Source organism: Sebastes umbrosus, chromosome 11, assembly GCF_015220745.1.
Source record: "Sebastes umbrosus isolate fSebUmb1 chromosome 11, fSebUmb1.pri, whole genome shotgun sequence".
NCBI classification, from domain to species: domain Eukaryota; kingdom Metazoa; phylum Chordata; class Actinopteri; order Perciformes; family Sebastidae; genus Sebastes; species Sebastes umbrosus.
In genome coordinates, this window is record NC_051279.1 from 393018 (window position 1) to 417459 (window position 24442).

At 35.5% G+C, this 24442-nt stretch overlaps 1 protein-coding gene across 2 annotated transcripts; it reads right to left on the minus strand.

The window, feature by feature from the left end:
• Positions 1-763: 763 nt before the first annotated feature.
• zgc:110410 (uncharacterized protein LOC553618 homolog) lies at positions 764-22963 on the minus strand. Of its 2 annotated transcripts, none has more exons than XM_037784402.1 (11): positions 22532-22963; positions 21489-21612; positions 20316-20487; positions 18668-18746; positions 18246-18299; positions 17881-17971; positions 17703-17740; positions 16967-17054; positions 3701-3790; positions 2902-2949; positions 764-2452 (listed from the first exon to the last, which is right to left on the minus strand). In XM_037784402.1, the coding sequence occupies exons 2-11, from the start codon at positions 21579-21581 to the stop codon at positions 2300-2302; spliced, it is 906 nt and encodes a 301-aa protein (XP_037640330.1). In that variant the 5' UTR covers positions 21582-21612; positions 22532-22963; the 3' UTR covers positions 764-2299. The 2 variants fall into 2 exon arrangements, with proteins under 2 accessions (XP_037640330.1, XP_037640329.1); XM_037784401.1 differs by having other exon boundaries at positions 21477-21612; positions 22532-22947.
• Between the last annotated feature and the right edge of the window lie 1479 nt (positions 22964-24442).

The following is a 24442-nucleotide window of genomic DNA, read 5'->3' on the forward strand; positions in this document are numbered from 1 at the left end:
CAGTATAGTGTACTCTGTAGATCCACGTTAGATCTATAGAGTACAGTATAGTGTACTCTATAGAGCACCGTTAGATCTACAGAGTACAGTATAGTGTACTCTATAGAGCACCGTTAGATCTATAGAGTACAGTATAGTGTACTCTATAGAGCACCGTTAGATCTATAGAGTACAGTATAGTGTACTCTGTAGATCCACGTTAGATCTATAGAGTACAGTATAGTGTACTCTATAGAGCACCGTTAGATCTACAGAGTACAGTATAGTGTACTCTGTAGATCCACGTTAGATCTATAGAGTACAGTATAGTGTACTCTATAGAGCACCGTTAGATCTACAGAGTACAGTATAGTGTACTCTATAGAGCACCGTTAGATCTATAGAGTACAGTATAGTGTACTCTATAGAGCACCGTTAGATCTACAGAGTACAGTATACTGTACTCTATAGATCTATAGATCCGCGTTAGATCTGAGCAGTGAGACTGTGAGTGCCATACGGTTAGTGGAGCTAACTCGGGTTAACGGACGTGGGTTTCCCTCTTTGTGCATGAAATGGGTACAAGTCTACATGGATTTGTACTTCTTTGTATTTCACCTCGGATGTTCAGGTGATTTATTTTAACATTTTGTAACTCACTGAGATTTTCTATTGTAAAGCAACTAATCCTTGAAATGCTATTTGCACTTTCATAGTCTATACTTGATACATTCCCTCTTTATATGAAAACAATGTTTGATGTGTGATGCCAATAAACCATGTGTTGAGTTTTAATTTCTGTTTTATTATTGCTCACCTGCATTCTGGAAAAACATATTTCATAGAGAGAGAAATCACAGAGCAGCCAGCTGGATCTATGGAGAACTAACACCCACAGATTCTGTCCTTTTAATGGAGGTCTCCAAAAGCAACTTTAAGATGAAACTACAGAACAACCAGCAGACGGATGTGGCGTTATCTATATTACATATCATTATATTATATACAGATTACAGGATGCTCCACTACTTTGACTTGTGATAGTATGGTGGATTACAGTACTGACTGAAACTAACCAAACGGGAGCACCGACACCGGAGCAAAGCAACACAGCGCTGTGGACGGAGACGGAAGAACAGCTTTTGATTTTTGGCGTCAAATAGTTAGCAACTAGCCGTAGCTATTTATAGTTAGCAATCTGCTGCTAGATAACTATCAGGCTAGTTAGTGGCTATATAGATAATCATTGATAACAATCTGTTGATAGAACAGAAAACTAATCTAGCCAGCTGGAAAGATGTATTTTAGTCACCTAAAAGAAAGACACACCTAAAAACATGTATATCTGTTTCAGCGTTCGCTATATTTAGAATATCATCACGGCTTTATCTCCGTCAGACGGACGTGAACTTCTCCTTTCTGACGGGGAACTGAAAGTCAAACTTATCTTAACTCCCTCTGTTCAGAGCCGGCAGGCTCCGAGGACAGAAACAGAAAGTAGAGATACCTTTCACTTCCAGTTCAGTTCACCTCAGAAAATATTATAAATATAGAGAACACTTAAATAGACGGCGTTCTTTTAGGTGTCTAAAGTACGTTTTTCTGCCGTCCTCGTCCACAGCAGTGTGTTGCTTTGCTCCGGTGTCGGTGTTGCTTTGCTCCGGTGTCGGTGTTGCACCAAAACCTGTGACCGTTGAAATCTGTGACCGACAGAGGAGCCAGCAGCATACTGTATGCGGTCACCGTCTCTGACCCCACTGTTACCTGAGTCATCCGTCATAAATACGCGACAGAAAATACACAAAACTAAATTGTTAGATATTTAAAATAATGTTTGTATTTTCACTTTAAAGATATATTCACAAAACTCTAAAAGAAAAGCAGAAGATAGGTGACATGTTCTGAAATGTGACCTTGTGTTGCTCCTCTGCAGGTCACAGGTTTCAGTGTAACACCGGTCGCTGCTCCCGTCTGTGGTCACAACAAGTAACACACCTACTAACGATAAGTACCTCAAAACACTAAAACTACCCCTCTAAAGCTCAATCACCAGATTCATAAAAACAAATAAGAAGCACATTTCTAGGTAGAAATAAAACCATTTGAAAAGGACCATTTTGCTCCACAGCGTAAAACAACATCAACCCGACATGTGACAATAAAGCAGATGTGCATCCTGGACACATGACAGACATCCCTGCCTGTTTAGATGTGACAGCAGATGTCTGGAGGACAGACGGAGGGTGGTGAATGGATGTAGAGACGTGATGTACTCCAGAGGAGAGAAGAGGTTCAGTGTTACTGTCACACAGGTTCAGCGTCAGCGACAGAGGCCGATGAGCTGCAGCAGGAGCAGGAACAGGGAGACGATGTCCAGATAGAGGTTGAGAGCGGCGAACACGTACTCCTCAGGAGAGACCTGGTACTTCCTGTGTTTCCCACCGAGGATTAGCTGCGTATCAAACACCAGGTACTGCAGAGAGATGGAGAGAGATGAGAGATGCTGACGTCTGAAGGTGATCAGAGCAGATGAGAGCAGATCAACAGGCCGTGTGGAGGAAGTCGTGTCTGCTGACAGCCGGTTGGGCTCTGTGTGCAGCAGCAGTTTGTTCCACCAGCTGACGGGATGGGTCACAACATTTTGCTGTTAATGCCAACGACACGCAGAGAGGTGGCTGTGAGAATGAAGCCTGCTGCTGTTCAGCGCTGCATAATTGAAATTAAAGGGCACGAGGACATCAGAGTCTCTCTTTACTAACTACTATGACAGACTGGAGGCGGGCTGGCACACAATCTCACATCGCGTACACTCACTTGACATTAAGCCTCGTATGATGATGGCTTCTTTCATTTGAAAATGTCATTTTCAATCTGCTCTAGATTCGACCTGCGCTGCAGAAAACCCTGTGTGAATGTACTTACTAAAGAAAACAGGAAGGTTCCCAGGCAGGCGTAGAGGATGTAGAGATACTGTTGGAGCAATCACAGACACAATCAGCAACAGAAGGGACTGATTTGTTGTTTCTCCCACTAACGTAGTAAAGAAACTCTATTTTACCATTTAAAATGAAACGCTTGTTATTTTCTCTCTCAGTAAAATGATACGATGCTTTCTGCAGACCATAACTCAGCCTCATCCTTTAACTCGCCAGCTGTAAAAGTGAGCTTTCTTTTATCCTCTTTTCCCTTCTAGTTGTTCCGTGCAGTAAATATGATGGTAAAGGTCTGATAACACAATACGCTTTAAGAAAGCAGAGTTTATTTTCTCTTCCTGTCGTATAAAAATAGCTCTTTAAAATCAATGCAATGCTTATTTGTGTCTGCTTAAGGCTGAAACACAGTAAACGTTCAGAAGCATCAGTGTGAGGTCAGAGCAGCTCCTGAGAGGTGTGAGGGTGTGCACGCTCTCGTCTCTATAGTCTGAAGCCATATAGTCAGCACACTCACATCCCGGGGATGAAAGCTGTGAGGCGGTGTGTGTGTGTGTGTGTCTGTCTGTGTGTGTGTGTGTGTGTCTGTCTGTGTGTGTCTGTGTGTCTGTCTGTGTGTGTGTGTGTGTGTGTGTCTGTCTGTGTGTGTGTGTGTGTGTGTGTGTGTGTGTGTGTCTGTGTGTGTGTGTGTGTGTGTGTGTGTGTGAACCGTCTGCCTCTCTGACTGCAACTCATTTCAGACCCGTCCTCACTGCAGGCACAGGCGTCAACACGGCGGCTTCTTGATCTACCTGCGACCGGAGGATTGCACAAAGCAATGCAAACGAAAAGAGGGTCCAGGCAAACACCCACAGGCTCCCGTTTAATCCGGTGAAGTCCCACTGGAGAGAGAGAGAGAGAGAGAGAGAGAGAGAATGTGACGAGCCTCTCAAACAGAACATCTTTCATTTACACTCGTCGCTGCCACAGAAGCTGAAGGTCGTCTGCTCTGCAGCTGTGTGCTGCGAGCTGACGCTGATCGCTAAATGATGAAGACATATTGCAGTTCAACATGCAAAGAAATTCTGAACCGATTGTGGATGTAATGATCCTGGATAATTAATCAACAAGCCTTCTGGCCTGCGTGACCTTTATCAGACAGACAGCATAAAGACGGCAGCTCCAACAGGAGAATCCCTGATCACCTGAGGAGCTGTGAGCTCCACATGCTAAACGCAGTCTGACGGTTCTCTCAGCGCGGTGACCGCAGAGCGACAATCTGCAACATGAACGTGAAGTCATAAAACATGAACCCAAAGTGTTAGCGGGAGTGAGCACTCACCCAGCCCGTAACAGCAGCTCTTTTATGGGCTGAAGGTGCAGCTACCTTTTCTATTGCCATCCCAGTTCTCCCCTCTACACGCCGGCTATTTAGACGCCTCCTTTCTCCAGATTACTAACGAGCCCGGAGCCTTTAAGAACACATTTATCCTCCGTATAATCATTAGACACCTGCTTGCTGGTTTCAGCCAATCTAAGCAGGAGGAATAAATGTCTGCAGCTCCTTCAGATGCTCTAAGTGGTAAAATGTGTGAAATGCCAAACTGCATTTAAAGACAATTAAAAGACTCTAAATGTGATTTAAATTTGGCCTACATCTATTTCACTGGTCTCATGTTTCACCTCGCTGCCTGTCTGATTACTGTCGTTCTGAATATCAGACATTTACTGAAACAAACAACAAAGAGAAATAAGTGATTCTCAAAAGGTCTCCTCACTCGTGCACATCGACTGACGCTAACGAGCATCGCCACGTGCACGGGAACTCCTTAATGTCACTTATGCAAATGTACACGAGGATATCTCATATAAACCAAGTTAGAAATTACACGTCGGGGTCCACTGATCTATCAGAGGTGATCAATTATTAGTTATTGTTAGATTAGATTATTAGTTATAGTTAGATTAGATTATTAGTTATAGTTAGATTAGATTATTAGTTATAGTTAGATTAGATTATTAGTTATAGTTAGATTAGATTATTGGTTTATAGTTAGATTAGATTATTAGTTATTGTTAGATTAGATTATTGGTTATAGTTAGATTAGATTATTGGTTATTGTTAGATTAGATTATTGGTTATTGTTAGATTAGATTATTGGTTATAGTTAGATTAGATTATTGGTTATAGTTAGATTAGATTATTAGTTATAGTTAGATTAAATTATTAGTTATAGTTGGATTAGATTATTAGTTATAGTTAGATTAGATTATTAGTTATAGTTAGATTAGATTATTAGTTATAGTTAGATTAGATTATTGGTTTATAGTTAGATTAGATTATTAGTTATAGTTAGATTAGATTATTGGTTATTGTTAGATTAGATTATTAGTTATTGTTAGATTAGATTATTAGTTATAGTTAGATTAGATTATTAGTTATTGTTAGATTAGATTATTAGTTATTGTTAGATTAGATTATTGGTTATAGTTAGATTAGATTATTAGTTATAGTTAGATTAGATTATTAGTTATAGTTAGATTAGATTAATAGTTATAGTTGGATTAGATTATTAGTTATAGTTGGATTAGATTATTAGTTATAGTTAGATTAGATTATTAGTTATAGTTAGATTATATTATTAGTTTATAGTTAGATTAGATTATTAGTTATAGTTGGATTAGATTATTAGTTATTGTTAGATTAGATTATTGGTTATAGTTAGATTAGCTTATTAGTTATTGTTAGATTAGATTATTGGTTATTGTTAGATTAGATTATTAGTTATAGTTAGATTAGATTATTAGTTATAGTTAGATTAGATTATTAGTTATAGTTGGATTAGATTATTAGTTATAGTTGGATTAGATTATTAGTTATTGTTAGATTAGATTATTAGTTATAGTTAGATTATATTATTAGTTTATAGTTAGATTAGATTATTAGTTATAGTTGGATTAGATTATTAGTTATAGTTAGATTATATTATTAGTTTATAGTTAGATTAGATTATTGGTTATTGTTAGATTAGATTATTGGTTATAGTTAGATTAGATTATTAGTTATAGTTAGATTAGATTATTAGTTATAGTTGGATTAGATTATTAGTTATAGTTGGATTAGATTATTAGTTATTGTTAGATTAGATTATTAGTTATAGTTAGATTATATTATTAGTTTATAGTTAGATTAGATTATTAGTTATAGTTGGATTAGATTATTAGTTATAGTTAGATTATATTATTAGTTTATAGTTAGATTAGATTATTAGTTATAGTTGGATTAAATTATTAGTTATTGTTAGATTAGATTATTAGTTATAGTTGGATTAGATTATTGGTTATTGTTAGATTATATTATTAGTTATAGTTGGATTAGATTATTGGTTATTGTTAGATTAGATTATTAGTTTATAGTTAGATTAGATTATTAGTTATAGTTGGATTAGATTATTAGTTATAGTTGGATTAGATTATTAGTTATAGTTGGATTAGATTATTGGTTATTGTTAGATTATATTATTAGTTATAGTTGGATTAGATTATTGGTTATTGTTAGATTAGATTACTGGTGAGGGATCAGGATTGAGAGTATTTTCTATATTATAATCTGTCTGGGTGGAGGAGCATCATGTCTGGCAGCGTGTCCCTGAAAGGGTTCTTTTAAAGATTAATCTCACAGCGTGTTTGCTTTATTAGACAGTTCATGGTGAAAGGAGACGGGGGGGGGGGGGAATAACAAAAGGCTCCAGGCCGTTTCTGAACTGAAGATTTATGGCAGGAGCCTCAGTCGGCACGACGACAGCCCGGAGGTTTAACTCGGTCCCACCGCCGGACACGAGGAATTAACTTGATTGACAAACACACTGATCTCAGCAGTAATCACAGTTCTGCCTGGACAGCAACGCCATCAGAGTTCTGACCCTTCGCTGGCGACAATACAGCCAAACCCTGCAAGAGAGGAGCTGGCCAACAGCTCAGCTTAACGCCTTCCCTACGACTGCACAGGAAACTCAGCTCGGTATACGGCCGTTTACCGTCGACTGCACAGGAAACTCAGCTCGGTTTAACGCTTTCCCTCCGACTGCACAGGAAACACAGCCCGGTATACGGCCGTTTACCGTCGACTGCACAGGAAACACAGCTCGGTTTAACGCTTTCCCTCCGACTGCACAGGAAACACAGCTCGGTTTAACGCTTTCCCTCCGACTGCACAGGAAACACAGCTCAGTATACGGACGTTTACCGTTTACTATGATTTTTTCTTCATGAAAGTTTTCAACATACTAAAGTATGACTTTTTTTCATGAAAGTTTTCAACATACTATACTATGACTTTTTTTCATGAAAGTTTTCAACATACTTCACTATGACTTTTTTTCATGAAAGTTTTCAACATACTAAAGTATGACTTTTTTTCATGAAAGTTTTCAACATACTTCACTATGACTTTTTTTCATGAAAGTTTTCAACATACTAAAGTATGACTTTTTTTCATGAAAGTTTTCAACATACTAAAGTATGACTTTTTTTCATGAAATTTTTCAACATACTATACTATGACTTTTTCTTCATGACAGTTTTCAACATACTATAGTATGACTTTTTTTCATGAAATCTTTCAACATACTATACTATGACTTTTTTATGACATTTTCTGACATACTATACTATGACTTTATTTCATGAAATTTTTCGACATACTATACTATGACTTTTTTTCATGAAAGTTTTCAACATACTAAAGTATGACTTTTTTTCATGAAAGTTTTCAACATACTATACTATGACTTTTTTTCATGAAATTTTTCGACATACTATACTATGACTTTTTTTCATGAAAGTTTTCAACATACTAAAGTATGACTTTTTTTCATGAAAGTTTTCAACATACTATACTATGACTTTTTTTCATGAAAGTTTTCAACATACTATACTATGACTTATTTTCATGAAAGTTTTCAACATACTATACTATGACTTTTTCTTCATGAAAGTTTTCAACATACTATACTATGATTTTTTTTCATGAAAGTTTTCAACATACTAAAGTATGACTTTTTTTCATGAAAGTTTTCAACATACTAAAGTATGACTTTTTTTCATGAAAGTTTTCAACATACTATACTATGACTTTTTTTCATGAAATTTTTCAACATACTATACTATGACTTTTTCTTCATGAAAGTTTTCAACATACTATACTATGACTTATTTTCATGAAAGTTTTCAACATACTTCACTATGACTTTTTTTCATGAAAGTTTTCAACATACTATACTATGACTTTTTCTTCATGAAAGTTTTCAACACACTATACTATGACTTTTTCTTCATGAAAGTTTTCAACATACTATACTATGACTTTTTTTTCATGAAAGTTTTCAACATACTAAAGTATGACTTTTTTTCATGAAAGTTTTCAACATACTAAAGTATGACTTTTTTTCATGAAAGTTTTCAACATACTATACTATGACTTTTTTTTCATGAAATTTTTCAACATACTATACTATGACTTTTTTTCATGAAATTTTTCAACATACTATACTATGACTTTTTTTCATGAAAGTTTTCAACATACTATACTATGACTTTTTCTTCATGAAAGTTTTCAACATACTAAAGTATGACTTTTTTTCATGAAATTTTTCAACATACTAAAGTATGACTTTTTCTTCATGAAAGTTTTCAACATACTATACTATGACTTATTTTCATGAAAGTTTTCAACATACTTCACTATGACTTTTTTTCATGAAAGTTTTCAACATACTATACTATGACTTTTTCTTCATGAAAGTTTTCAACATACTATACTATGACTTTTTCTTCATGAAATTTTTCAACATACTAAAGTATGACTTATTTTCATGAAAGTTTTCAACATACTATACTATGACTTTTTCTTCATGAAAGTTTTCAACATACTTCACTATGACTTATTTTCATGAAAGTTTTCAACATACTATACTATGACTTTTTCTTCATGAAAGTTTTCAACATACTTCACTATGACTTATTTTCATGAAAGTTTTCAACATACTATACTATGACTTTTTTTCATGAAATTTTTCAACATACTATACTATGACTTTTCTTCATGAAAGTTTTCAACATACTATACTATGACTTTTTTTCATGAAAGTTTTCAACATACTATACTATGACTTTTTCTTCATGAAAGTTTTCAACATACTATACTATGACTTTTTTTCATGAAATTTTTCAACATACTATACTATGACTTTTTCTTCATGAAAGTTTTCAACATACTATACTATGACTTTTTCTTCATGAAAGTTTTCAACATACTATACTATGATTTTTTTTCATGAAATTTTCGACATACTATACTATGACTTTTTTTCATGAAAGTTTTCAACATACTTCACTATGACTTTTTTTCATGAAAGTTTTCAACATACTATACTATGACTTTTTTTCATGAAAGTTTTCAACATACTTCACTATGACTTATTTTCATGAAAGTTTTCAACATACTATACTATGACTTTTTTCATGAAATCTTTCAACACTATACTATGACTTTTTTTCATGAAAGTTTTCAACATACTTCACTATGACTTATTTTCATGAAAGTTTTCAACATACTAAAGTATGACTTTTTCTTCATGAAAGTTTTCAACATACTATACTATGACTTTTTCTTCATGAAAGTTTTCAACATACTATACTATGATTTTTTTTCATGAAATTTTTCGACATACTATACTATGACTTTTTTTCATGAAAGTTTTCAACATACTTCACTATGACTTTTTTTCATGAAAGTTTTCAACATACTATACTATGACTTTTTTTCATGAAAGTTTTCAACATACTTCACTATGACTTATTTTCATGAAAGTTTTCAACATACTATACTATGACTTTTTTTCATGAAATCTTTCAACATACTATACTATGACTTTTTTTCATGAAAGTTTTCAACATACTTCACTATGACTTTTTTTCATGAAAGTTTTCAACATACTAAAGTATGACTTTTTTTATGAAATTTTTCAACATACTATACTATGACTTTTTTTCATGAAAGTTTTCAACATACTAAAGTATGACTTTTTTCATGAAATTTTTCAACATACTATACTATGACTTTTTTTCATGAAAGTTTTCGACATACTTCACTATGACTTTTTTTCATGAAATTTTTCTGACATACTATACTATGACTTTTTTTCATGAAATTTTTCAACATACTATACTATGACTTATTCTTCATGAAAGTTTTCAACATACTATACTATGACTTTTTTTAATGAAATTTTTCGACATACTTCACTATGACTTTTTTTCATGAAAGTTTTCAACATACTAAAGTATGACTTTTTCTTCATGAAAGTTTTCAACATACTATACTATGACTTTTTCTTCATGAAAGTTTTCAACATACTATACTATGACTTTTTCTTCATGAAAGTTTTCAACATACTATACTATGACTTTTTCTTCATGAAAGTTTTCAACATACTATACTATGACTTTTTCTTCATGAAAGTTTTCAACATACTTCACTATGACTTTTTTTCATGAAAGTTTTCAACATACTTCACTATGACTTTTTTTCATGAAAGTTTTCAACATACTATACTATGACTTTTTTTCATGAAATTTTTCAACATACTATACTATGACTTTTTTTCATGAAATCTTTCAACATACTATACTATGACTTTTTTTCATGAAAGTTTTCAACATACTATACTATGACTTTTTTTCATGAAAGTTTTCAACATACTTCACTATGACTTTTTTTCATGAAAGTTTTCAACATACTATACTATGACTTTTTTTCATGAAAGTTTTCAACATACTATACTATGACTTTTTCTTCATGAAAGTTTTCAACATACTATACTATGACTTTTTCTTCATGAAAGTTTTCAACATACTATACTATGACTTTTTCTTCATGAAAGTTTTCAACATACTAAAGTATGACTTTTTTTCATGAAAGTTTTCAACATACTATACTATGACTTTTTTTCATGAAATTTTTCAACATACTATACTATGACTTTTTTTCATGAAATTTTTCAACATACTATACTATGACTTTTTTTCATGAAATTTTTCAACATACTATACTATGACTTTTTTTCATGAAAGTTTTCAACATACTAAAGTATGACTTTTTTTCATGAAAGTTTTCAACATACTATACTATGACTTTTTTTCATGAAAGTTTTCAACATACTTCACTATGACTTTTTTTCATGAAAGTTTTCAACATACTATACTATGACTTTTTTTCATGAAAGTTTTCAACATACTTCACTATGACTTATTTTCATGAAAGTTTTCAACATACTATACTATGACTTTTTTTCATGAAATCTTTCAACATACTATACTATGACTTTTTTTCATGAAAGTTTTCAACATACTTCACTATGACTTTTTTTCATGAAAGTTTTCAACATACTAAAGTATGACTTTTTCTTCATGAAAGTTTTCAACATACTATACTATGACTTTTTCTTCATGAAAGTTTTCAACATACTATACTATGATTTTTTTTCATGAAATTTTTCGACATACTATACTATGACTTTTTTTCATGAAAGTTTTCAACATACTTCACTATGACTTTTTTTCATGAAAGTTTTCAACATACTATACTATGACTTTTTTTCATGAAAGTTTTCAACATACTTCACTATGACTTATTTTCATGAAAGTTTTCAACATACTATACTATGACTTTTTTTCATGAAATCTTTCAACATACTATACTATGACTTTTTTTCATGAAAGTTTTCAACATACTTCACTATGACTTTTTTTCATGAAAGTTTTCAACATACTAAAGTATGACTTTTTTTATGAAATTTTTCAACATACTTCACTATGACTTTATTTCATGAAATTTTTCGACATACTATACTATGACTTTTTTTCATGAAAGTTTTCAACATACTAAAGTATGACTTTTTTTCATGAAAGTTTTCAACATACTATACTATGACTTTTTTTCATGAAATTTTTCAACATACTATACTATGACTTTTTTTCATGAAATTTTTCAACATACTATACTATGACTTTTTTTCATGAAATTTTTCAACATACTATACTATGACTTTTTTTCATGAAAGTTTTCAACATACTATACTATGACTTATTTTCATGAAAGTTTTCAACATACTTCACTATGACTTTTTTTCATGAAAGTTTTCAACATACTATACTATGACTTTTTCTTCATGAAAGTTTTCAACACACTATACTATGACTTTTTCTTCATGAAAGTTTTCAACATACTATACTATGACTTTTTTTTCATGAAAGTTTTCAACATACTAAAGTATGACTTTTTTTCATGAAAGTTTTCAACATACTAAAGTATGACTTTTTTTCATGAAAGTTTTCAACATACTATACTATGACTTTTTTTCATGAAATTTTTCAACATACTATACTATGACTTTTTTTCATGAAATTTTTCAACATACTATACTATGACTTTTTTTCATGAAAGTTTTCAACATACTATACTATGACTTTTTCTTCATGAAAGTTTTCAACATACTAAAGTATGACTTTTTTTCATGAAATTTTTCAACATACTAAAGTATGACTTTTTCTTCATGAAAGTTTTCAACATACTATACTATGACTTATTTTCATGAAAGTTTTCAACATACTTCACTATGACTTTTTTTCATGAAAGTTTTCAACATACTATACTATGACTTTTTCTTCATGAAAGTTTTCAACACACTATACTATGACTTTTTCTTCATGAAAGTTTTCAACATACTATACTATGACTTTTTCTTCATGAAAGTTTTCAACATACTAAAGTATGACTTATTTTCATGAAAGTTTTCAACATACTATACTATGACTTTTTCTTCATGAAAGTTTTCAACATACTTCACTATGACTTATTTTCATGAAAGTTTTCAACATACTATACTATGACTTTTTCTTCATGAAAGTTTTCAACATACTTCACTATGACTTATTTTCATGAAAGTTTTCAACATACTATACTATGACTTTTTTTCATGAAATTTTTCAACATACTATACTATGACTTTTTCTTCATGAAAGTTTTCAACATACTATACTATGACTTTTTTTCATGAAAGTTTTCAACATACTATACTATGACTTTTTCTTCATGAAAGTTTTCAACATACTATACTATGACTTTTTTTCATGAAATTTTTCAACATACTATACTATGACTTTTTCTTCATGAAAGTTTTCAACATACTATACTATGACTTTTTCTTCATGAAAGTTTTCAACATACTATACTATGATTTTTTTTCATGAAATTTTTCGACATACTATACTATGACTTTTTTTCATGAAAGTTTTCAACATACTTCACTATGACTTTTTTTCATGAAAGTTTTCAACATACTATACTATGACTTTTTTTCATGAAAGTTTTCAACATACTTCACTATGACTTATTTTCATGAAAGTTTTCAACATACTATACTATGACTTTTTTTCATGAAATCTTTCAACATACTATACTATGACTTTTTTTCATGAAAGTTTTCAACATACTTCACTATGACTTTTTTTCATGAAAGTTTTCAACATACTAAAGTATGACTTTTTCTTCATGAAAGTTTTCAACATACTATACTATGACTTTTTCTTCATGAAAGTTTTCAACATACTATACTATGATTTTTTTTCATGAAATTTTTCGACATACTATACTATGACTTTTTTTCATGAAAGTTTTCAACATACTTCACTATGACTTTTTTTCATGAAAGTTTTCAACATACTATACTATGACTTTTTTTCATGAAAGTTTTCAACATACTTCACTATGACTTATTTTCATGAAAGTTTTCAACATACTATACTATGACTTTTTTTCATGAAGTCTTTCAACATACTATACTATGACTTTTTTTCATGAAAGTTTTCAACATACTTCACTATGACTTTTTTCATGAAAGTTTTCAACATACTAAAGTATGACTTTTTTTATGAAATTTTTCAACATACTATACTATGACTTTTTTTCATGAAAGTTTTCAACATACTAAAGTATGACTTTTTTTCATGAAATTTTTCAACATACTATACTATGACTTTTTTTCATGAAAGTTTTCGACATACTTCACTATGACTTTTTTCATGAAATTTTTCTGACATACTATACTATGACTTTTTTTCATGAAATTTTTCAACATACTATACTATGACTTATTCTTCATGAAAGTTTTCAACATACTATACTATGACTTTTTTTAATGAAATTTTTCGACATACTTCACTATGACTTTTTTTCATGAAAGTTTTCAACATACTAAAGTATGACTTTTTCTTCATGAAAGTTTTCAACATACTATACTATGACTTTTTCTTCATGAAAGTTTTCAACATACTATACTATGACTTTTTCTTCATGAAAGTTTTCAACATACTATACTATGACTTTTTCTTCATGAAAGTTTTCAACATACTATACTATGACTTTTTCTTCATGAAAGTTTTCAACATACTTCACTATGACTTTTTTTCATGAAAGTTTTCAACATACTTCACTATGACTTTATTTCATGAAATTTTTCAACATACTATACTATGACTTTTTTTCATGAAATTTTTCAACATACTATACTATGACTTTTTTTCATGAAATCTTTCAACATACTATACTATGACTTTTTTTCATGAAAGTTTTCAACATACTATACTATGACTTTTTTTAATGAAAGTTTTCAACATACTTCACTATGACTTTTTTTCATGAAAGTTTTCAACATACTATACTATGACTTTTTTTCATGAAAGTTTTCAACATACTATACTATGACTTTTTTTCATGAAAGTTTTCAACATACTATACTATGACTTTTTCTTCATGAAAGTTTTCAACATACTATACTATGACTTTTTCTTCATGAAAGTTTTCAACATACTAAAGTATGACTTTTTTTCATGAAAGTTTTCAACATACTATACTATGACTTTTTTTCATGAAATTTTTCAACATACTATACTATGACTTTTTTTCATGAAATTTTTCAACATACTATACTATGACTTTTTTTCATGAAATTTTTCAACATACTATACTATGACTTTTTTTCATGAAATTTTTCAACATACTATACTATGACTTTTTTTCATGAAAGTTTTCAACATACTTCACTATGACTTTTTTTCATGAAAGTTTTCAACATACTATACTATGACTTTTTTTTCATGAAAGTTTTCAACATACTATACTATGACTTTTTCTTCATGAAAGTTTTCAACATACTATACTATGACTTTTTCTTCATGAAAGTTTTCAACATACTAAAGTATGACTTTTTTTCATGAAAGTTTTCAACATACTATACTATGACTTTTTTTCATGAAATTTTTCAACATACTATACTATGACTTTTTTTTGGTGAAATTTTTCAACATACTATACTATGACTTTTTTTCATGAAATTTTTCAACATACTATACTATGACTTTTTTTCATGAAATTTTTCAACATACTTTACTATGACTTTTTTTGGTGAAATTTTTCAACATACTATACTATGACTTTTTTTCATGAAAGTTTTCAACATACTTCACTATGACTTTTTTTCATGAAAGTTTTCAACATACTATACTATGACTTTTTTTCATGAAAGTTTTCAACATACTATACTATGACTTTTTTTCATGAAAGTTTTCAACATACTATACTATGACTTTTTCTTCATGAAAGTTTTCAACATACTATACTATGACTTTTTCTTCATGAAAGTTTTCAACATACTATACTATGACTTTTTCTTCATGAAAGTTTTCAACATACTATACTATGACTTTTTTTCATGAAAGTTTTCAACATACTATACTATGACTTTTTTTCATGAAATTTTTCAACATACTATACTATGACTTTTTTTCATGAAATCTTTCAACATACTATACTATGACTTTTTTTCATGAAAGTTTTCAACATACTATACTATGACTTTTTTTCATGAAATTTTTCAACATACTAAAGTATGACTTATTTTCATGAAAGTTTTCAACATACTTCACTATGACTTTTTTTCATGAAAGTTTTCAACATACTATACTATGACTTTTTTTCATGAAATTTTTCAACATACTAAAGTATGACTTTTTTTTAATGAAATTTTTCGACATACTATACTATGACTTTTTCTTCATGAAAGTTTTCAACATACTAAAGTATGACTTTTTTTCATGAAAGTTTTCAACATACTATACTATGACTTTTTTTCATGAAATTTTTCAACATACTAAAGTATGACTTTTTTATGAAATTTTTCGACATACTTCACTGACTTTTTTTAATGAAATTTTTCGACATACTATACTATGACTTTTTTATGAAATTTTTCGACATACTTCACTATGACTTTTTTTCATGAAATTTTTTCAACATACTATACTATGACTTTTTTATGACATTTTTTGACATACTATACTATGACTTTTTCTTCATGAAATTTTTCAACATACTAAAGTATGACTTTTTTATGAAATTTTTCGACATACTTCACTGACTTTTTTTAATGAAATTTTTCGACATACTATACTATGACTTTTTTATGAAATTTTTCGACATACTTCACTATGACTTTTTTTCATGAAATTTTTTCAACATACTATACTATGACTTTTTTATGACATTTTTTGACATACTATACTATGACTTTTTCTATGACTTTTTTAATGAAATTTTTTGACATACTATACTATGACTTTTTTTTAGTGAGATCTTTCGACATACTATAATATGACTTGTTTTCATGAAAGTTTTCAATATACTTAAGTATGATGTATTTTTCATGACATTTTTTCGACATACTGTACTATGTTTACCACCGACTGTACAGCAAACACAGCTCAGTATACGGACGTTTACCGCCGACCGCACAAGAAAGGGTTAACCCTAACCCTAACCCACAGCTCAGTATACGGACGTTTACCGCTGACTGCCCAGGAAACACAGCTCAGTATACGGACGCATGGCAAAGCTGCAGTTTATGAGATTTCCCTTTGGGCTGCACTGCAGACTGAGCTCAGAGTGTGTGACAGAGTCTTACCTTTGACTGCATAGCAAACAGAGTCAAGGCGAAGGACACCAGCGCCGTCGCCCCCACGGCCCACAGAACTGCTTCTGCATCAAAGTAGCTGCAGGCAGAAATATCAAACAGATAAGCAGTGGGAAGGCACCCCGTAGCATCACGTCAAACTACTCAGCAGGCAGCTGGATACATGAACAGTTGGTTCTGTTCTCTCCTAAAAGGGAAACATTACTTTCTTATAAGAAATGTGGTATTTTTTCATTTCATAGTCTGTATCATGTGTCTGAACTAGAGCGATGAGCGAGGACCCCCCGCTGGACGTGCATTGCATAATATATTGCCAATGTTCATTTCATATCAGTTACAGCTTCAGTTATGGCAATGTCCCATAAATATGATAATTTGAATGTATTATTGATAGTCGGCTTCGACTGGTGCCTTCACTGTCAGAGTGACGAGCTGCTAACAGACGCCACATCTCACAGATGGAAAAGGTAACGTGTGTTTACGCGGCGCCGCTACCGACAAATTGCTTTTAGACTATTTGTGATGCTTCCGATTTATCTTCTGCTGAAAATATGATTCCATGTGCTTTTTTTTTAATTTGGTAAACCAGCAATGATAACATCTTATCAGGTTTGATGGCTTCATTGCTGGCTTCCCACTCCGCTCTCAGATATGGATCAAATAAGGTTATTATTGTGTAAATGAGTCAGCATCAGGTGGGGATTCATCCTGAGAAACAAACACTCACGCTGCCACAGAGCCGAGCATCAGGCCCTCCGCGACGGTCTGAGACAGAGAGGGAGAGAAGGAGGGAGAGAAGGAGGGAGAGACAAATGGAAAGTAAATACATGACAAAAAAAGCTGTGAAATAGAGCAGGTGTGGCGGGGCTTTAATTTGATGCCTGGCTGGTACTGCTTCTACTCACAAACAGGCCCAGGGCGATGAAATTGAGAGGGACTCGACGACGGAGGTTGTCACAGCAGGACAAGGCCACGATGAACACCATCACCACCGCCCTGTTTCACAGAGAATATAGAGGGTATCGTAAATAGAAAAATAAAAAGCCTATAAACAGAGAAACAGCACGATGTCCAATATGTGAATTCACTGAGTGCATTATTTATGCAGTGTAGTTGGCCGTCTGCGGGGGGGGATTCAGACTGAGGGGACAGTTTGTGATTTACTTCCACGGATTTCTATGAGTGACGTTTTCATTTCGGTAAGTCAGCGGGAGACGGGACGTTTGTAGCTGGTCAAACTGGTTAAAGCAAGAAAAGTGTGATAGCTTACATCATGGCAAAGGAGAACCAGTTATTGTCCAATGTCCATGTCCTGAGAGCGTCCCTGTTATCACATTAGAAAAAGGGAGAGAGGGAGTGTTTAATAGAGGCAGTAGAATGATTTTATTAAATATTAACGGAGGACGGAGCATTGTGCACATGGGAGTTGAATGACTGTTCTACAGAACCGATTATACAAAACATATAAAGCCTTCAAACTACTGCAGGCGAAAAACATCATGTGGAAGACGTGTCCTTTTATTGTCCAGCATCTCACCTCACATATTCATGGGGATTTGAGCTCTAATCTTTTGTGGAGACAACTATGTTACTGGTGCTCCTGTGTGACACACGCTGACAGAAGACACTACATGTGGATTGATGGATAGGTGTTGTGACTGGGGGGACGTCCCCGGTGTAATAGTGTCTCACCAGTAGATGAAAGCACAGATGATCCCGACAGTCAGCAGCAGCTGAATCATCAAGGTCAGGTAGACTTTCCTTATGAAACCTGTTGACACAGTGAGACACAGTGAGACGGACGGACGGACAGACAGACAGACAGAGAGACAGACAGACAGAGAGATAGACAGACAGACAGACAGACAGACAGACAGACACACAGACAGAGAGACACACAGACAGACAGACAGACAGACACACAGACAGACAGAGAGACAGACAGACAGACAGACAGACACACAGACAGACAGAGAGACAGACAGACAGACAGACACACAGACAGAGAGACACACAGACAGACAGACAGAGAGACACACAGACAGACAGACAGACAGACACACAGACAGACACACAGACAGACAGAGAGACAGACAGACAGACAGACAGACACACAGACAGACAGAGAGACAGACAGACAGACAGACACACAGACAGAGAGACACACAGACAGACAGACAGACAGACACACAGACAGACAGAGAGACAGACAGAGAGACAGACAGACACACAGACAGGGTTGTTTGGAACATTTAGAAGCGTCTCTGTTTTCACCAAACAGCGTCTCATTTAAAGTGATTTGTGTTGCGTGGGAGGTGAAGAGACGAGGAGACGAGGCGGGGGACAGCTGAGAGATCAGGGAACAATTTTCAATTTCAAATCAATTTCAAGAAAACACTGCAAAGCAAATGAGGGAGTCCATGCTGTTTATCCCTTCAGCTCTGACCATGCAGACAAAAACATATTGGTTTGTCTCCCGTCTTCTAGTCCTCACCCTTCTTCTAGTCCCTCCCGTCTTCTAGTCCCCTCCCTTCTTCTAGTCCCTCCCGTCTTCTAGTCCCCTCCCGTCTTCTAGTCCCTCCCGTCTTCTAGTCCTCACCCTTCTTCTAGTCCCTCCCGTCTTCTAGTCCCTTCCCGTCTTCTAGTCCTCACCCTTCTTCTAGTCCCCTCCCGTCTTCTAGTCCCCTCCCTTCTTCTAGTCCCTCCCGTCTTCTAGTCCCCTCCCTTCTTCTAGTCCCTCCCGTCTTCTAGTCCTCACCCTTCTTCTAGTCCCCTCCGGTCTTCTAGTCCCCTCCCTTCTTCTAGTCCCTCCCGTCTTCTAGTCCCCTCCCTTCTTCTAGTCCCTCCCGTCTTCTAGTCCCCTCCCATCTTCTAGTCCTCACCCTTCTTCTAGTCCCTCCCGTCTTCTAGTCCTCACCCTTCTTCTAGTCCCTCCCGTCTTCTAGTCCTCACCCTTCTTCTAGTCCCTCCCGTCTTCTAGTCCTCACCCTTCTTCTAGTCCCTCCCGTCTTCTAGTCCTCACCCTTCTTCTAGTCCCTCCCGTCTTCTAGTCCTCACCCTTCTTCTAGTCCCTCCCGTCTTCTAGTCCTCACCCTTCTTCTAGTCCCTCCCGTCTTCTAGTCCTCACCCTTCTTCTAGTCCCTCCCGTCTTCTAGTCCTCACAGATAAATGCCTATTTTAATCTGATTTATTCTTATTCTATTCTTAATCTTGTTGTTGCTATCTTTTGCTGCTGTAACTCAGAAATGCCCCCTCGGGGATTAATAAAGTACCGACCTACCGACCGACCGACCGACCTACCTACCTACTTAACAACCTAACTACCGACCTACCAACCTACCTCTCCGTACGGCAGCGTCGCTGAAGCTGCTGTCCTCTAGGCCGCGGCAGTAGTCGGGTGGAGCCGGACCGTCCTGCTGCTGGTCGCCTCCAGCTGCTGCCGCGTCCTCAGGGTGGACCGCGTTCTCATAGGAGCCAGGAGGGGACACCACTGTGACGTTCCCCTTCCCCACCTGGTTCACCCACACCATCATCAACAACAACAACAACACAGCTACTTTAACCAACACTTTTATTCCACATTTGATGAGAAACACATGAAATAATGTGAATAGTGTTTTTAGTGCAACAATGAAAGAAGATCAATCATCCGTGTGTAATCACGTGTGTATAAAGTGCTTATGGACTGTGTTGTAGGTTTTATGATGTACGTACTGTATGTATTATATGTAATATAATATGATGTACTATTAGAATAGTTGGACTTTAAAGCTGCAGTAGGTAGAAATATACCAAATATGATTTTAAAAAGTTATTTTTATAAAACGGTCACTATATCCTGACAGCAGTGCATGAGACAGGTAATCTGAAAGAAATCATGTCCCTCTGTGTCCTCTGGTGTCCTCCGGTGTTCCTAACGGCATCTTCAAGATGTCACAGACCGGAGGAAAACAACCAGTTAGAGCCGATCTGGAGTCTGCCGTCTCTGAGCAGCTGTCAATCACTCACCAGCTCTGATCAATCGGTCAAACTAGGCAGCGCTGATCAGATATGAATCAATACTCTGTTACGTTAATGCCTATTTCTCTCCTCAGATGTTGTCAGAATCATCTTGTAGTGCACGGTTTAGCTGTAACATGAGAAAGTTTGTGACCCGGCAGCCATGTTGAGATCAGTTGAGGAAACACCAAGAAGCACCACCCAGCAGCCGGAGCACAGCCAATAGGAACGCTCTCTCTCTCTGAAATGACCTGTGATTGGTCAAAGTCTGCCGTCACGGGCTAGATGTTCTAAAGCCTGAAAACAGAGCCATGAGGAGGAGCAGAAGTCTAGTTTTCTCTCAGAACACTTGAATTACAATATGCTGAAAGATTATTATGGGATGTTTGCCCAATGATGCCAACAACTTGTTGCCTACTGCAGCTTTAAATCCAAAATGAATAGGTAAAAACCTGGTTTTAGCTCACTGCTGTATTCGCCTCTCTCATGTGAGGCTACTAACCTGATAGCTCACCCCCGTGTAAGAGCTCTGGCCGTAGTCCTGAGTGTTGTACGGAGGTGGGTTAGGTCCATAACCAGCTTTGCTGCTGCCGTTAGTCTGCTCCATTCCACCAGGAGGTAGCAGACGTTTTCATCAACTGAGGCACAAAAGTGAGAGAGAAGGAATGTCAGACATACATGTAGGTCAGGGTCATTCCTTCTGAACGGCGTCCACGCATTCATCAGTGATGTGAAATAATTAGCGATGTCAGAGGGGAACAAACAACATGGGTAATTACCAAATGATGCATCACACAAACACCAGAGCCATCCATGACTAACGTCCATAATTATGGCCTTAAGCATCCATTTAATAGAGCTGTATGTATATTTAATGGACAGATGGTTAATTGCTCTCAGTGGAAATTCAGTTGTCATCGAAGAGGACAGACAGACAGACAGTAAAGTCAGGGGTTCTATTCTATGTATATTTTATATATAGTGAAGACATGAGTAACTGATTAAAGACATGAAGCTCTCATTAGCGACACAATGACCCATTCTATGTGATAGAAAACTTCAGCAAAGTCACGACTACACTGACTGGAGATAAGAAACCGAGTTACTGAGGCCACACATCACTTTCAGAGAAACATCAGCACTGCATATAAATCCCCTTTCCACGGTTTAATCAGTAACAATGTCCACTTCCTGTAATATCAGTGATTAGTAAAGGGCCTTTGAACAGTGATAAATCACCTGCCACCTATTTCCTCAACTCAGCTCCTCAACCTAGAACCAGTGATAGACAAGACACAGTAGAAATATATTAAACATGTATTTGAATGACATGAGGCGGACTTTGTTTCTGTCCTCTTACAGACTGGAGCCCGACAGGCTCGAACATCAGTCCTGAACATCAGTCCTGAACATCAGTCCTGAGAGACAATGAATGAAGCACAAAAGTGCCCTGTGTGTTTTTCAAGTCTTTAACAAAGTGATCAACTGTCTGTCTGACTCAGGTCTGTTCTCATAAATCTATTAATTACAACTCTAATCCATTGTAATGTGTCTTACCTCTGCTGTGACGGCCAGGAGTCGGCTGTGCTGCTCTTCCTGTAGCGCTGGTTTCCCTTCAGGGCAAAGTCTACCTGCTATCAGTCGGTTCCCACAGAGACGGGACTTTAGCTTCAGGGGGAAAGGCTGTATCCCTCATTAGGCTCAATGGGATATTCACATGAACTTCTTAAAATGTCATTAGACCGAGCAGGCTGCCACTTTGTCAGAGCAAATCGCGTCTTTACCTTTTTCTTTCAGCAATCCACACAAGTTAATACTGCTGCTTTCAGCCCCTTTAACAAAGATGTGTTTTACATTTCTACTTCCTGTAATGATATTAGCATTAGCCTGCTGTGTGTGATAAGCCTGGAACATTTCATCCTGTACTCCTGTAGAAACTGGAATCCTGGGAGGAGTCCGTAACCTTCCTGGGAGGAGTCACATAACCTTCCTGGGAGGAGTCCCGTAACCTTCCTGGGAGGAGTCACATAACCTTCCTGGGAGGAGTCCCGTAACCTTCCTGGGAGGAGTCCCGTAACCTTCCTGGGAGGAGTCACATAACCTTCCTGGGAGGAGTCACATAACCTTCCTGGGAGGAGTCCCGTAACCTTCCTGGGAGGAGTCACATAACCTTCCTGGGAGGAGTCCCGTAACCTTCCTGGGAGGAGTCACATAACCTTCCTGGGAGGAGTCCGTAACCTTCCTGGGAGGAGTCCGTAACCTTCCTGGGAGGAGTCCCGTAACCTTCCTGGGAGGAGTCACATAACCTTCCTGGGAGGAGTCCCGTAACCTTCCTGGGAGGAGTCCCGTAACCTTCCTGGGGGGAGTCACATAACCTTCCTGGGGGGAGTCACATAACCTTCCTGGGAGGAGTCACATAACCTTCCTGGGGGGAGTCACATAACCTTCCTGGGGGGAGTCACATAACCTTCCTGGGAGGAGTCACATAACCTTCCTGGGAGGAGTCCGTAACCTTCCTGGGAGGAGTCACATAACCTTCCTGGGAGGAGTCACATAACCTTCCTGGGAGGAGTCACATAACCTTCCTGGGAGGAGTCCCGTAACCTTCCTGGGGGGAGTCCGTAACCTTCCTGGGAGGAGTCCCGTAACCTTCCTGGGAGGAGTCACATAACCTTCCTGGGAGGAGTCACATAACCTTCCTGGGGGGAGTCCGTAACCTTCCTGGGAGGAGTCCGTAACCTTCCTGCTCATCTGGGTTACACATTGACAACGACCTGCTGGTGGAAACCATCCAGTGAATGATGCACGGCATCAATCCAACCTCCACAGAGGGATTACAGTTATTGAGTCACCACGAGGAAGAATAGCAAAAGACATACTGTATGCTGAAAATACATGAAGTGATGTAGGTCAATGCTGTCTTAGTGTTCCTCCGTGGAGAATGGCCACTGAAAGGGATGTAATGAATACTTCATCCATGAATGAGGAACTAGTCCAGGATGAATCCATTTCATTTCATTTGATTCAGTGTTTTAATATGATATTTAAAGCAATTATTCCTCAGTAACATAACCAGTGGTGGAAAGTAACTAAGTACATTTACTCAAGTTTCAAAGTACTTGACTTGAGTATTTCCATTTTAAGATACTTTATACTTAGAATTCACTACATTTTAGAGGCAAATATTGTATTTTTTACTCCTCTACACGTATCTGATAGCTATAGTTACTGGTTACTTTGCAGATTTAAGGTTTCACATGAAAAACAAATTGGACCACTGGTTCCCAAACTATCTGACTTATGACCTCGTACAAAAAGCAGCAGTGTGGTCGGGGCCGTCATCATGTTTCAGATGTCTGTGAGTTATTAGCAGTTCCACCAAAGAGACATTCTCCCTCAAACTTCTCACATAGTTTCATTTCAATAACTGTTTAAGGTCCAAACAAAGAGGTAATTCAATTCTCCAAA

What these genes read in the sequence shown, in the direction of transcription:
- zgc:110410 (XM_037784401.1), bottom strand. Translation starts at nt 21,581, where the DNA reads ATGGAGCAGACTAACGGCAGCAGCAAAGCTGGTTATGGACCTAACCCA. An exon ending in ATCTGTGCTTTCATCTACTG is followed by an intron (nt 18,300 to 18,667) that starts GTGAGACACTAT and finishes ATGTGATAACAG; the next exon opens with GGACGCTCTCAGGACATGGA. An exon ending in GTGCAATCCTCCGGTCGCAG is followed by an intron (nt 2,950 to 3,700) that starts GTAGATCAAGAA and finishes TTGCTCCAACAG; the next exon opens with TATCTCTACATCCTCTACGC.